At 38.8% G+C, this 14,599-nt stretch overlaps 1 protein-coding gene across 1 annotated transcript in view; it reads right to left on the bottom strand.

Annotated features, from left to right (window-relative positions):
- The window catches only part of EXT2 (exostosin glycosyltransferase 2), an 83,020-nt gene that overhangs the window by 57,120 nt on the left and 11,301 nt on the right, over positions 1 to 14,599 (bottom strand). Inside the window, exons 5-7 of the mRNA XM_054828053.1 lie at positions 13,915 to 14,110; positions 10,315 to 10,454; positions 9,344 to 9,437 (exon numbers count right to left, since the gene is read on the bottom strand). Coding sequence (XP_054684028.1) covers positions 9,344 to 9,437; positions 10,315 to 10,454; positions 13,915 to 14,110 — 430 coding nt within the window. The remainder of the gene's footprint in view (positions 1 to 9,343; positions 9,438 to 10,314; positions 10,455 to 13,914; positions 14,111 to 14,599) is intronic.

The raw sequence follows: 14,599 nt of genomic DNA, 5'->3' as shown, positions 1-14,599 counted from the left end.
CTCTGCAATAGATGGAACTCATGCCTCAGGAGATTCCTTGGAGCACTGGCTACTAAACACAGGTAGCAACAGATCAGAAACAAAACAAGTGGTGAGGGGAAGAGTCCAGGGTTTGGTGCTGCTAGCTTACTGAAGCATTTGAGACAGATTCAGGATCAGGAAAGCTTTTCCCCAATGCCTCAACAGGCACCATTGATATTTTTTTGCTTTTGTGTGCTACGCTGTTGGGAAGCATTTTATGGTAGACATTAGTATCCTGGAATACGGACACTCTCTATAATCCTCGTCTCCAGAGGGTCTACAGAGATTTAAGCCACCAGGATAAAATATGCATTCAAAGACAACTAATGCCAGGTGCCATTTTCATTTCTAAAGCGCATTCAAAACTGTCAGCTAATGGAAAAAGTAAAAAGAAAAAAAAAAAAGAGGAGCAGAGGGGAAAGGTAGGCACCAACCCCCAGATACAAGTTACACCATTTGCAAGCCAAAGGGCATTACAGTACATCCCTAGCACAGCCCACTTTTCCATTTGAAACAAAGATACAGAATTTTCCTATATACAGACATCTAAGAAACTGTTAGATATATCTGCATAATTTACAGACAAATATTAAAGGAAAGCCATCTAAAGATTATCTGGCCGCAGTTTGTTTCTATGGAATATGTAAAAAAAACCCTTTGTGACTTAAAAGCCAAACATTCCTACTATGCTGTAAGATACATTTGATTTAGTCGTTAAAACAGGACCTAGGGCTTCTAAATTCCATTACTAATATTGTGACTTGACCTTGTGTAATTTATGCCTCTATCCACTCATTAGTAAAATGGATCCAAGACCAAAGTGTATTTACTACTAGTATTTAATATACTCACTTGCAAATTACTACATCAATGCAGTGTATTTATAATATATAGGTAAATGCTAAAGTTTTAACACTATCAATAATGAAGGGCTAAGTGGAGCAAGTGAGTTTGATAAATAAATGTGATGTGGTACAGACTAAGCAGCAGCAAAGGGAGAGCACAGAGTAACAAAGAATGAGTGGAACACCAGGAGAGATGCTTAATCATCCATTTATCTGCAGCTAATTACTTCATGTGCATAACAAAATATTTTCAAATATTCTTTCTAAAAGAAGTACATGCCTTTCCAATTTTTGGATCATCTGGGTTTATCTGTAGTCTATCCAAGCTGTGTATAGCAATGTGCAAAGGGTAAGTATCAAAAGTCCACTTTGCAACAACATAGACTTAAAATACAGACTCTTAGAATGTAATCTTAACCCCCCCAAACCAGTACTGTCTTAAAATAGCATAATTTCCCTCTTACAGTTGAAGTTTAACCTTTTGCTGTTTAGAGGCTGCAAACCTAGATACAAAGGCAGCACTGCATCCTATAAAAACTGAGGTGCCGATTGCTCTCAAATTTCTGAGCTCTTTCTCAGATATGCCACAAAGACCACTCTGCAATACAACAAGCATAAAAACAGTTTTCTTCTTTCTGGAAAGCAACAGGGCAGGACAGACAACAGGAAAAAAAAAAAATCTAGGATAAGGATACTCTCCACAACCAATGAAGAGGGGAGGGGGGAGCAATGAAAGCCTCATGTATAAATGCCAAGGATTCTACAACTCCCCTGGTGATCCTGGCAATAAGCCAGGAAAAAGTTTTCTCTTCCCTTTGCTGTTTGCAGCAACAAATCTTTCCTCTGGGGGAGGGGTGAGAGGACTGGAACTAACTTCACTGCATCTGATAAGATGGCAAATTGTCCAGGCCTGACATTTATGGGGAACCCGGAGCTCCACTGAAGCACTCTGGGAGGATTAAAGCAGGGTTAGCCTCTCCAGTTGCACTCCTTAAAATGCTACAAATGGCAGGCAGATGAAAGTTCGTTTAAATTTGATAATGATGAGTCTAAAGAACCCCGAGACAGAAGCAGTCCCCTGTCAGAGAAAGAACTGCAGCTGGAAGTTGAATATTCTCATTAAAAGAACTTGTAAAAATCTAACTACGGTCAAAGAGCTTCCAGTGTCCAGATACTGAAATAAAGTTTTGTTCAATTGTCTAACAAGAACTAAATCCCAACTCTTTTATGTGAGCTGCACCACCCACAGGAAAACTCCACCACCCATTTGCTTTAACTCTGTCCAGGACCCTTTCGCTGTAAGAATGGGATGTTTCACACGCCGGCAGTGATTGCCTGGAGCCAGCAGAAAGGCTCATATAGCTGTCAGCAAGCTGATAAGAGCTGAAATTACTCTACAGAGCCCTCTTTAAAGAAGAGCCAAAGAAGCACATTAAATGAAAGGGAGGAGGGGTCAGAAAAGCCAGCCACTCGTGTTGTTTTAACATGGCACTAAAACAAGTCATTGATTTATGCATGTGTCTTCAGCTCTGTTTGACCCAGAGCCTGAACTTTTCTTCAGGTCAGGGCTGAGGCACATGGGATGTGCACTAGAAAAACCACAATAGCTTGTTCAGGTATTCCGACTGTGGGAACAAACATTGCAAACTACATGTTTTCTATCCATATTTTTTAAACTGAATTTACATCCCTTTTTAGCTTTTAATTGTCTACACAGGTTGAAAAGATAAGAGGCTGTGATAACCTAAAACTTTAATGAATAAAAATGAAGAATGTTGCGTAGCCACCATTTGAAAGAGTATCTTGTGGGACTTCAGGAAAGTGAATTATCCATGCATCACAGTCAATATATTCTCACTGAAGTGTTTGGTGGCCAGTGAAATTAAGATGCATTTTAAAAACCACTGATGATCTCACAAGTATATTCCACAAGGTATTATAATACGAAGGTCTCCTGAAAACCTGAGTCCTTAAGTTGCATCACTGTGACTGCACCAGGTCTGACCGAATGGCTTTCTGCTCCTCTATTCTGTCTCCGACAAAGATGCGCAGCTGTTACGTTAGGAACTCCCCCACACAGACACAGAAAGTGTAGGGCACCACTTCCCCAAAGTAGTCTCTGGCTCCAGAAGTCTGCAATTCAGGAACTTCCTAAGCGTTCGGGTATACCTTTGCATTCATCTCAGACAGATTTTCCTTCTCTGGATTTCTTCATTCACCCTTTATGCTAATGAAGACCCTTCACCCACACAAAATGCTGAAGCAGCGAGTTCCACAGATTACCCACTAGTTCTCGGAAAAAATTACCTCCTTTTTTATTTTTTTAGACCAGATTCCCGATAATACAAGTCCTGGGGAACATCAAATGAAATTGTATCAAACAACGTACAGTCATTTCCATTCACTTTCTTCATGACCTTCTTATTTTATAGTTCTACATTATATTCTTGCTCCTCATCTTACCCCCAATCATTCATCTTCAAGATGATCTTTTCAAAGTGACTGCAGCTAGCTGACAGGCTATCACTAATTATGAGAAGGCTGTTTTTCCTTTCACATATCCCATTTCTTCAATCTATAGTGAATTTTGTCACTATCATTTGATCGTGTTATACCTGAATTTCTTTGGCCTAAAATGTGCCAGTTCCAAATAAAACCTTTCCCAAAGCAGACTTCATAAGGGGTAGCTGCAAGGGTTTTTCTATTACTGTTAGCTTGAGCTGCAAATTTTCCCTTAAAGGCCATGTTCTTCTGGGGTGCTCACCTTCTACATGGCTGCCTAATTTTATGGAATTTACCTCCAAGATCTCCACCTCTCTAAGTTTGGTTGAAACTAGACAGTAACAGAAATCGGAAGAGAACTCCGCATACGCTTTGTATGTTATCACACCCTTGTTTCCCTAGGAAACCAGGATGAAAAGAATTCTGCACTCAAGAACACCAGCTCTCCATTCTTGTACCAACAGAGCTCATGAAGTCATCCCATCTTCCAGACTAGATATTAATTCAAGATTTTTATTTTTGGGAGGTGGAGAGTGTTATAAAGTCAAAAAGGAAGAGGCACACAAAGCCTTCTTTTGAAAATAAATTCCTTACCTTATATCCGTTCAGTGAGAAAGAATGCCTAAATAGAACAGCTCTTCCATTCCCATTGCAGAGTACTTTCATATTCTGATCCTATGCCTTAATGAGCCTATCCTATCTGTGCTAAAAGACTTCCAAGTTGTTGATATTTAGTGAGGAAAAACATTTACAAAATGTCTGTGTATTCAGATAGATTCATTTCAGAACAAGAAGGGAAAAAAGCACAGAAGCTCAGATATAAGTTGTGGAAAACTTTCATATAAGTTAAGATATTTGTGTATCAACTACAGTGGTGAAATATGTTTCTAGAGATTAACAGGCTTTCAAACAAAACATTAAAAGAACCCTTCTATTGGGAGGGAAATTATACAAGGCATGGGATCAGCAGATACCAGCAAAGTTTTGGGTTGCTTTTTTTCTTTACCTATTTTACTCTTCTTCAGGAGCAAGAGGAAATTTCAAATTTCATTCTCCATCTTACAAAGTCTATTACATTTACTTCTATTTCTGGCTGCTCCACTCTACAAGTTTGCTATTACCTGGGTGCTGGTTTGTGGGGCAGAGAAAATGAAAGCATAAGGATGCAGCATCAGGTCTGCTGGATTAGTAGCTGTGCAGCTGAGCTGCTTATTGATTTGCCTCTGGGCATTTCGGCCAGTGTTTCAGACTCCATATGGAACTATTTGTGAGAGGGGGATGGTTCAAGGAAGCTTCAAAGAAAATGAGAATGACAACATTACTGTAGAAAACAGACAAGACAGCAATACCAGAGATGCATAAGTTTCATCCAGACTGCTATTAATTTTAGCAGCTCAACTAGCAGAGGCTCTTTTTGATGGTCAACATGTTGTTTATAAGAGCTATCATATGCTAGTGTCTTGTTCTTATGGACATAGGCTATACATGTAGTATTGAAAATATGTAACAATTTTTCACTGCAGCATAGACTAGGCTATGAGCACAGAAAGTACTCCCTTTTGCGAGGAAACACAGGAAACTAAACCAGGAATCGTTGAGGGCAAATGTTCTGCAAGTTTGAACAATAAAAGCGTAAGTTAATACGGCTAATCTCCAGAGCTCTCAGCACAATCAGGTATAATGCAGGACAGTAGAAATTAATTCTGATTTCCCACACTCCAGCTCTGCTCAAACCACTAAACCTCTTTCTTGGTTTATACCATGTACTGTCTGACAGAACAATTGAGTAAAACAAAGCTGTATTATAGGATATCACAGCCCAGCTCATACCAGCCATAGATCCTAGCAGATGACAACTCCAAAGCTAAAGCACCTGTATTTTATCCTATTCATGACAGTATTGTGTGATGCTCATGATCAGTGTACAAACTATAAGAAAATATTTTTCAAATACAGGTTCTTACATATTTTAACTGTAATTTGTCTTTAAGAGCCTTCCTCTTTTCTCTAGCACGTGTATGGCTAGAAGTACTTCCAGAAACAAAGCAAAAATTAAGCACAGAGAAAAGTTTACTCACTAAGAGCAAACTATTTCAACTTGAAAAAAAATTATATATACATATATGTCTATATGTACATAAATTAACCTTGATGCATGATCTCCAGAGAATCAACTGCAATAAAATACTGCAAAAAGAACACCTAATCAAAGAAAACTGGCAAGCTAACACGACAAAATTTGTTTTAATTATGAGGTTTTCCAACTAAAAATAATTATGTCATAATCAAGACAACTACTGAAACCAAAGTAGTTGGACAGCAAGGCTTCAATCCCACAAAGGTTATCAGACCCAGAGAGTCTGATAGATATGATGAATGCATGCTTCATCCTACTAAAAACTAGGAGAAATTTAGAGCAAGGATTTGTTCTCTTTGGCTAAAAAGAGGATGATCTCAACCATACTCACATCAGAACACATCAACTGGTTTCTTAATTTACTGAAAAAGTACGTTAATTGACAGGTACTGGCAAAGCATGTTTCACAAGTCTATCAAAAACATAATGTCTAGTGGAATTTTATGTGCCACAAAACCAGTTTTTGAAATAAAACCTAAACACATCCTAACTGCAAAGGAAAGTAACATGTTGTAAAAAATTTTCATACCAATTTTAATAAAAGCTCTTTGCAAAGATCACTTTTTCCTCATTTTAACATCAGTTATGGACCAATCTTTCTGTAACTGCTATATCAAGCTCCAAGTGTTTCACAATGTAAAAACAAGAATGAACACGATCATTGTGATCTAACTATCTTTGTTTCCATCTAGATAAGAACAATGCTCAGTGAAAACTAGAATGGACTGGTAAAAAACAAGCATACCACAAGATCAGTTTCAGTCAGTCCTCTTCCACTTGACAAAAAAAAGCATAAAAATACTGTATATCAAGTGCTATTAGACCTTGAAGTTGACTGAAGCAGTAAAACAAAGTGGTTTAAATATTGAGAAATATAGGTTACCTGCAAAACAAGAATATTTTGAAGCTTTTGTTGCCCTTACATGGCTAAGCAGAATCAACAACTTTTATAGATCACATCTGAAAACATGCATAAATCACTGCAGTTCACTTGCGTTCTGTAAATGGGTATTAGTTGAGTTTCATTTTAGTAGTTTCTTGCCTGGGAAACAAAATCAAGCACTTATGACAAACTCGCTTTCTTTCTGAACTACCTTTAGCACCTGCCTCCTCAAAAGGTTAATTCCAGCTTCAAAATCTCTCTTTTCCTATCATCACTTTAGCTTTACTTTGTGAATCTTTATTCATTAATTCCTGTACATTGATGCTGAAAAAAACTGGGAAGACATTTTGGCTACCCAGAAAGTCCTAAGATACTTTCCAAACCATTTAAATCAAAAGACAGGAAGTGTGTAACTGCTCCCAACTGTGGGGTTGATGAGGAGGAAGGAAACAAAAATCTGTAGCACAGGTGGAATATTACTGCATATTTATCAGTGAAGAAAAACAATCAGGTCTCTGGGAGCCATACAGTCTCAGTCACCATATCGGATAGCTAGAACACAGAACCATGTATCAAGTGAATTTCACAGGTGCTTGCATTGGGACTTTACCTTGTAAAGACAAGTGACAGGACATGAAATGTATGGATAAAATGTTTAAGTAACCTCAATATGTAGACAGAAATAAATTCACAAAGACAAGAGAAAGACTCATAATTTCATCCTGATACACCTACTACCAAAACAGACAACTATATCCTCAACAAAAAGATGTGAGAGGAAGCTTTAGAAAAAACGTATTTCCCACCTTCAGTCAATATGTTCAGTGATGCTTTGGACCCGATGACAACGACTACTGCAAGCCATCTATAATCCAACAAAATTCACTCTAGACACAAACTAGAATTGTATTCTGGGTATCAAAATATTTTCTATTTTAACTTAATTTTATGGAGTTATAGATAACTAATAGATCATCTGAATTAAGGGGGTTTTTGTTGGTTTGTTTCACTGTGAATGTTTGGGGGGGTTTGTTTGGTTTTGTTTTGGTTTTTTGTTGAGTGCATTCTCTGCAGGAGAACACTATCCTGAAATGATTATTTTACGATACTAGTAAAATGGACAAGAAAATCAGTGCACACTTTAACAGATTATTAATGTCGGTTTTAAAGCTTTATTAGGCAAACCCCCCTAGCGTTAACACCTCTACATTCATGTCAGAGAAAAAAAGAAAACAAAATCATGTTTCTAGAAGCTGTAACAACAAAGCTACTTTTCACCTGCCATCCCTGGTGGCAACTTGGTGCTGCCAGTGGGCAATTTGTGTGAAGGGACTAAAAAGAAAGTAGACCCCTTGTCCTGGTTTTCAGCTGGGATAGAGTTAATTTTCACAAGCAGCTGGGAGGGGACACAGCCAGGACAGCTGACCCAAACTAGCCAAAGGGGTATTCCATACCATGATGTCATGCTCAGTATATAGGGAGGGAGCTGGCTGAATTGCTGCTCAGTACTGACTGGGCATCAGGTTCCAGGTGGTGAGCAAATTGCATTGTGTATCACCTGCTTTGTATATTCTTTTCTAAGTACCATTGTGGTTATTTTCCTCTTCCTTTGCTGTCCTAGTCAAATGTCCTTATCCCAACTCACAAGTTTTACCTGGGGCGGGGGGAGGAGTGAGCAAGCGAGCAGCTGCATGATGCTCAGCTGCCGGCTGGAGCTAAACCACAACACTCCTGACGGCTGCTGTGATATTTGCAGCCTCTCTGTACAGAGAATGAAGTGAAGCTGGCAACAGAATTTAGGCGTGTAAAGATTTACCGCTAAATTTGAAAGTCTATTTTCTCCACGCATATCCAGTATTAATATACACTGGGCAGCTTTTAGCACTGTCTAGGTAGAAAGGAGAGTGTTGTAGGCTACACCCTGAAAAACCGTGCCTTGGGTCACTTTTTACAAGGACCACACAAAAGATGATTTTGTCACTAAAGTTGTGTAAGCGAATTTCAGAAACATGTCTTCACAATTCTTGCAGAAATTCGACTACAGAAATCCCATGCATCTTTAAAAGCCACCCAAGATCAGATAGTTTACTTTTCCCTCCATACCTAGCTCTTACTCCCTCTATGCCTCAGTTCCTCATCAGGAAAAGCAACGGCAACAGCATCTCCCCACATTCTGAGTGATTAAAATTTATCTACAAACCAAAGCTCACATGAGATAAAGACTTCTTTAATACAATTTAAATACCACGTAGAAAAAAAGAATCAAATATACACTGAGATTTCATCAGAGACATGTTAATACATGAGAATAGGAAGTACACCTGCATTCAGGGAGAGCTTCCACTCTAGTGTGCATTAAGAAAGCAGAGGGCACACAAGAAAAATGGAAACTAATGAAAGTGGAGTTTGACTACATTGGTAGAAACTGGCAGTCGCCACTCGTGGCAAATACCACATCTTTAAATGAAAAAGCAGATAGTCAAAATCTCAATTTCACATTTCAGGAGATCTGTGGCAATCCAGGATGGGGAGGCTTTGATCATTGTGGATACTAAAGATCCTATCATATATTTCCCAACAGTATGTACATTAACATAGTAGGTTGGAGAAAATCCCCTCTGAGTACCTGAAGTCTGCCTAACAAAGTGTTCTTCTGCAATTGAAATCATATGCAATATTCTTAACTTCCAGACCTGATGGGTAATGTAGTACTGATCAACAGCTGCTCTTCAACCCGTTTAGCTGCACCAGTGATGCGTAGAGACACACGTTGAAAAGTAATGGTGAATTAGTATGTTTAGCATAAAGAAAGAAGAGCTGAATCATCAAAATATTAACATGAGAGTACAATGGATGCTTCTGCATTCCAACAGATTTCACAGTAAAGCAGGTGTATGAACCTACTCTCCAACAATAAATAAAGGAAAATAATTTAAATACAGTACATTATTTTACCTGTCTTTGCATCTCTTCAATCTGTCGCTGGGGAACACTCTGCAGAATACTGTACATTTCAGGCATCTTTTCTTCAGGGATGACAACAGAGGCCCTATGAGGAAAAAAAGAGAAAACAAATGATGAGAAGTTGTTCTACATTAAAAGATGTCAACAGCTTTTCCAACCCAGAATTTTGTCCTATTCTAGTAAGACACATTCAGAAGATATTAGCAGAAAGAAACAGCCTTCTCTCAGTGCAATTAATTATTCGGTAGCTGTTCCTTCACAACACCAGCCAGTCTGCCCACAGATAATGCCACAAAAGTCTGTGGACTGATCTACACAGACAATCTAATAAATATGGAAGAGACACAGACCCAGAAATCCTGAATTATCATCTCTGGATTGCCACTGACTTGCTTTCAGCTGAGATTTTTGGAGTGCCCAAACAGTAATAGCATGTACAGTGCTATGTATACAAATTAGTAATTTTTGTATGTATTATCCGAAGTTCACATAACTGGGCATAGTGCATGCATGGAAAAATAATCTAAGCTCTTAACACAGTGTACTCAGCTACAAAATAATTATACCTTTCAGTCTCAGATGAGCTTATGAATCATGATACGATATAAAGAATTTTAGCATTTATGTGATGCAATTTTTTAGCATATACTTTTCTTAAAAGAGCCTGACTGCAGACCAGTCCTCACAGAATTCAAGCACAAGGTAATAAAGCAAGTCTGTTTTAGAAAATACATGATCAGCTATAGGATAACCAAATGCTCTGTCATCTCTGCCTCATTTGTTTTCCTTTCCTATTTTTGATGCATAATATATTAAGGGCAAAGACTGTACGTATCTTTCTCTGTATTCTATTCCCTGTAACCCCCAGCACACTCAACTCATCACACAGATTTTATTCAAATCACTGAATGCAATGAAGTCTCTTATGCAGTGGTTCAATGTACAATAGTGAGAGTACAGACCTCTTCCAGTCCAGAACCTCAGAGAAAGGTAAAATGTAGGAGTCAGCAATGATGACTGGGACACAGCCAGCTTGAAGAACATCGCTTAGCACAGCCTGTCCCAGGCGGGCTCCACGTAGAATGACACAGAACGTAGACTCCTGTCAACAAATGGTACCCAACACACAGAAGAGGGAAGAAAAGAAAATGTTAGATTTGCATTATGTGTGTGTATGTATGTATGCATTATGCTTACCTGCCCTCCCCCTCGTAAAAAAACAAGTCAAAAGGAAAACAGGCTTGCTCCGTGCAAGCAACGTATTCTAAATTACTAGCTAATTCAAAATAATTATGCAACTTTATCTTCCAGAGGCTCAAAAATATCATGAGTGGAGAGACAATGGGACTATTCAGCTAATGGGACTATTCTATGCTTTATTTTAATGGCCAAACTTCAGAATTCTGAGAAAATTCAAGGGGAAAAGTTAAACATTTTGAAAGTTTGGCCTAACAAGATGAGCAACGATCAACAAGAACTTATTGAGTACAAACTGTATGAAGCCAACCTAATGTTCTTCCATTAATCCAGCCCTATGGATAGCAGAGAAGTAACAGATTTCATATCTCAACTTTAAAAGGCATTTGACATCACCTTTGGTAGCATTTTCATAGGCAAATTAAGAAATCATGGGCTAGATAAAGCCATCATCAGCTTTATAGTTACATAACTTAGAGTTACAGAACTCTAAGTATAAAAGCAGTTAGTGGTGGCTCACAGGTAAAATAGCGATGGACCAAATAATCTCTCCTAGGTGAAACAGTATTCAATGTGTCCCTTAGTTAACTGAGCAGCAGAATTAAGAGCATACTTATTCGATCTGACAATACCTATGATTTTGTAGGATTAGCAAGCATAATGGATAACGGGATTAGAGTTTGACATTATATGGATAAATTGACTAAAAAAATACTGATACATATAGGGTTCAACACTTAGATAAAAATAACCAACTGCACAAATATAAAGCATGAAGTAACTGGCTAAGTTTTGCACTTTGCAGAAGGGGACATTTCCTACAAAAGGACAGGAACAGAAATGGTATTCACGTGTTCAGTAATGTTGTGCTGTTGAAAAAAAACCAAAACCAAACCACTCCACCCACAGGTTTTATGAGAATGCAAAAAGAAGTACAATCTAAGAGACCTGAAGTAATCACTAACTCTTCTCAGTAATAAAAGACCTCAGACAGAGCAGTGTGTTCAGTCTTGGGCAACACACTTCCAGGGGTTTAAAAAAAAAAAAAAAAAAAGGATGATTACTTACCTTGAAAGCAGGATCTACAAGGAAAGACTGACTATACCAATACTACTTATTCTGAAGGAGTGAGGCCAGGAGGAAAACGGCTAAAGGGAGCTTCAAAGATATGGAGTGAGGGCAGGAGGAAGATGGCTAAAGGGAGCTTCAAAGATATAAAAAGTTGTGGTAAAAAGGAAGAATATAATCCACTTACTCATGTCCACAACATACAAGACAAAAAGCCATGAGTTTAAACTGCAGCAGAGAAGACTTCTTGACTATGCTGCACTCACCCTATAAATAGGGACTTTAGTTCTCACTGACACTGAGGAATCTTGCTACAGATTCAAGATCGCAAAATAAACGCTTGTAGAGTTCAGCTAGACAAACAAGGAAAAAGCCCAAGTCAGTATTATCCCTAAGTCTAAGAAAGAAAAATTATAAAGTTGACACAGGGACTTCCACAGATAAGAAAACATCTTTCCAGCTTGCATTATGTGGCCTGAGGAAAAGGAGCCAGGAGGCCCAGCAGGGCAGCAAGACATCAAAACAGAACTAGGAAATACAAGGGGGTTTGCTGGCTCTTCACTTGTTTCCTAATGCAATCGTAAGACCTGTGTTCATACCCATAGAGTACTAAAAGCCTTGAAAATCTCATCCAAGAGAAGACTGCAAACAGGAAGCATTAGCAACCCAGAAGCCCAAGAGTCTGTCTAGTAGGAAGCCTGTAAAGGCAGCGCTGGAAAGGATGAACTGTGATCACAGTCCCCCTTCCTCCCGCTCTCAGACAGGAAGAGAAGGAAAAGAAGGGTGTGGGAAATAGAAGGAGTGGAGAGAATGAACACACATTTTAACCACTGACTCACTAGATCACACAGCAGCAGGTGGAAAAGACTCTAGTAAGGACTGGGAAAGAAGAAAAAGAAGCCCAGATGTGGACACACATGCTCATCTGCCCAGATAACCATTTTTCCTGTCTAGACAAAGGTTACTATAAATACATCTCCTCGCATCACCACTGTTATCAGCCAGACATTCCAAAGGGAGATGCAGGGCTGTGCAAAGGAAAGTTTTTTAACAACCTCAGCATGTGTCAGCTCTCTTCTGAGTTATAAAATCATATATGGCAAGATATAGATTCCCTGACTTGCTATCCTTGAGCAATCCAGTCTATACATATAAGAAACAAAGCAAACAAGTATTTTTTTTTTCCTTTTGGCTCAAAGTTTAGGACTCAGGATGATCCTTTCCTCCCTCTCCCCCCTCCTCCACATGGAATTTTAAACATATTTCCTACAAAACATAACAGGAGGGGTGGAAACTTTGCCTTTCCTCAGCTTCTTTGTTATTTTATCATTATTTGCTGAAGTTCAAAGACAGATTATGTGTTGGTGGCCACAGACGGAGCACAGTGGCCTATGGCATAACTCACTTCACCACACTGCATGCCAAAGCACCTCTCTGTTAGTGAATTGCCAAGAGGCACAGGGGTCTGAGAACACTATCTAGTTTTATCTTCACTGACACATCAAAAGGCCTCTGGAAGTTGGGCGAAGGCCATGAAACACGTTTCACCTAGATGTTTTCATAGCTGCATGCTGACAAGTCTTCTAGCTCAGTCTGTCATATCTATACAGAGAATTTTGTATGGTTTAACTACTAAGCTGCATACAAGAAATACAATCTGACCAACTCTCCTTAAATGTAGCGCTCTTTTTGCCCCAAAATAAATCCACGCATAAGCTCTTTAAAGTTCATTTCAATCTTCCTTCCAACTGACAAAGCCATCCTCTACTCCAAGCTTCAGGCCTAGAAGCAAGGCCTGGACTGCCATATGTGAGAAATCAATTCCAAATTCATGCCTGCTGAAGGTCATTTTGCCAGTTGTTCTGGAGGGTGTAGATTCCAATGTACTTCCCCAATTTTAAAGTGAACAATTTTGTCTGGCCTCCAAAAGTTTCTCCTCCCATTCCTGCTGGATTTGGCAGTATCTTTGTATCAATTTTTTAAGTTTACACGATGTTGTCATGTGTTTCTAGAAGACCATCGTGACCAATCTCACAAAATTGTAATACATAAGCAGTGTTTTCAAATTGCAGTGTAGTCTGCATATCAATTTGAGTACACAGCTCTTGACTCTCTTAAAAATAAGAATAAAGTTAGGGTATAATATCCAAGCTAACATAATGAATTATGCAGTTACAAAACATAGCCAGCAAGCTAGCTAAAACCAAGGAAGTACCGTACCAGTGTTAAACAGGTACAGCTCCACAGCTAAGACAGTCACCAAAGGGAAGAGAAGTTTGCAGGAGAGAGCGCCTTACCTGAAGCACTTGAGGATAATCAAAAACTTGATTCTTGTGACAGCGTTTGCGAACAGCAGGGACCCCATCTGACAGATTTGTACATTTGTCTAGGATCAACACTGATTCCCCATTCTCAGCTTGAAGAGCTTCCAACTCAGAACGGTATTCTGGGTGCAGAGCCATTTGAGATGACAGAATGAAATACCTGCGAGGACTGAGAAATCACAGCCAGGTTACCTGACAGCCTGTGAGTTTACTTCCAAGATGCTCTAGAACACATTTCCTTCCATCTGGGAAAAGCAGAGCAAGATTAACTAAATGTGGACACACGGCCAAGACTGTATTTTCAGACAAGGCTGCAAAGGGTAATGATGCAATATAATTAAATCGTGGATAGTAAGTGGCTCAGCATTATTTACAACTTCAAATAAATCTGTACTTGGGAAAGAGTGCTTATTACATTAGAATAGGCACTTGCATTATAACCTCTATTATAAACTGAAATAAACATAATTTAGCTACATATTAGAACAGCTTGCTACTGGTGCCAGGATTGTCTGTTCTTTTGTTTGGTATTTGTGTACTATAAAAAAGTAGATAGGACACTGAATGCTGCTGCTAGTTTCTCCTCCCATGTATTTTCTCATCAATTTTAATTGAAAAATGATGTTGAACTGACAACTCAGCTACTCTTGTGCTTACT

Source organism: Grus americana, chromosome 5 (assembly GCF_028858705.1).
Source record: "Grus americana isolate bGruAme1 chromosome 5, bGruAme1.mat, whole genome shotgun sequence".
Classification (NCBI taxonomy): domain Eukaryota; kingdom Metazoa; phylum Chordata; class Aves; order Gruiformes; family Gruidae; genus Grus; species Grus americana.
The sequence above is the reverse complement of the archived record's forward strand: the minus strand, read 5'-3'. Positions and strand labels throughout refer to the sequence as shown.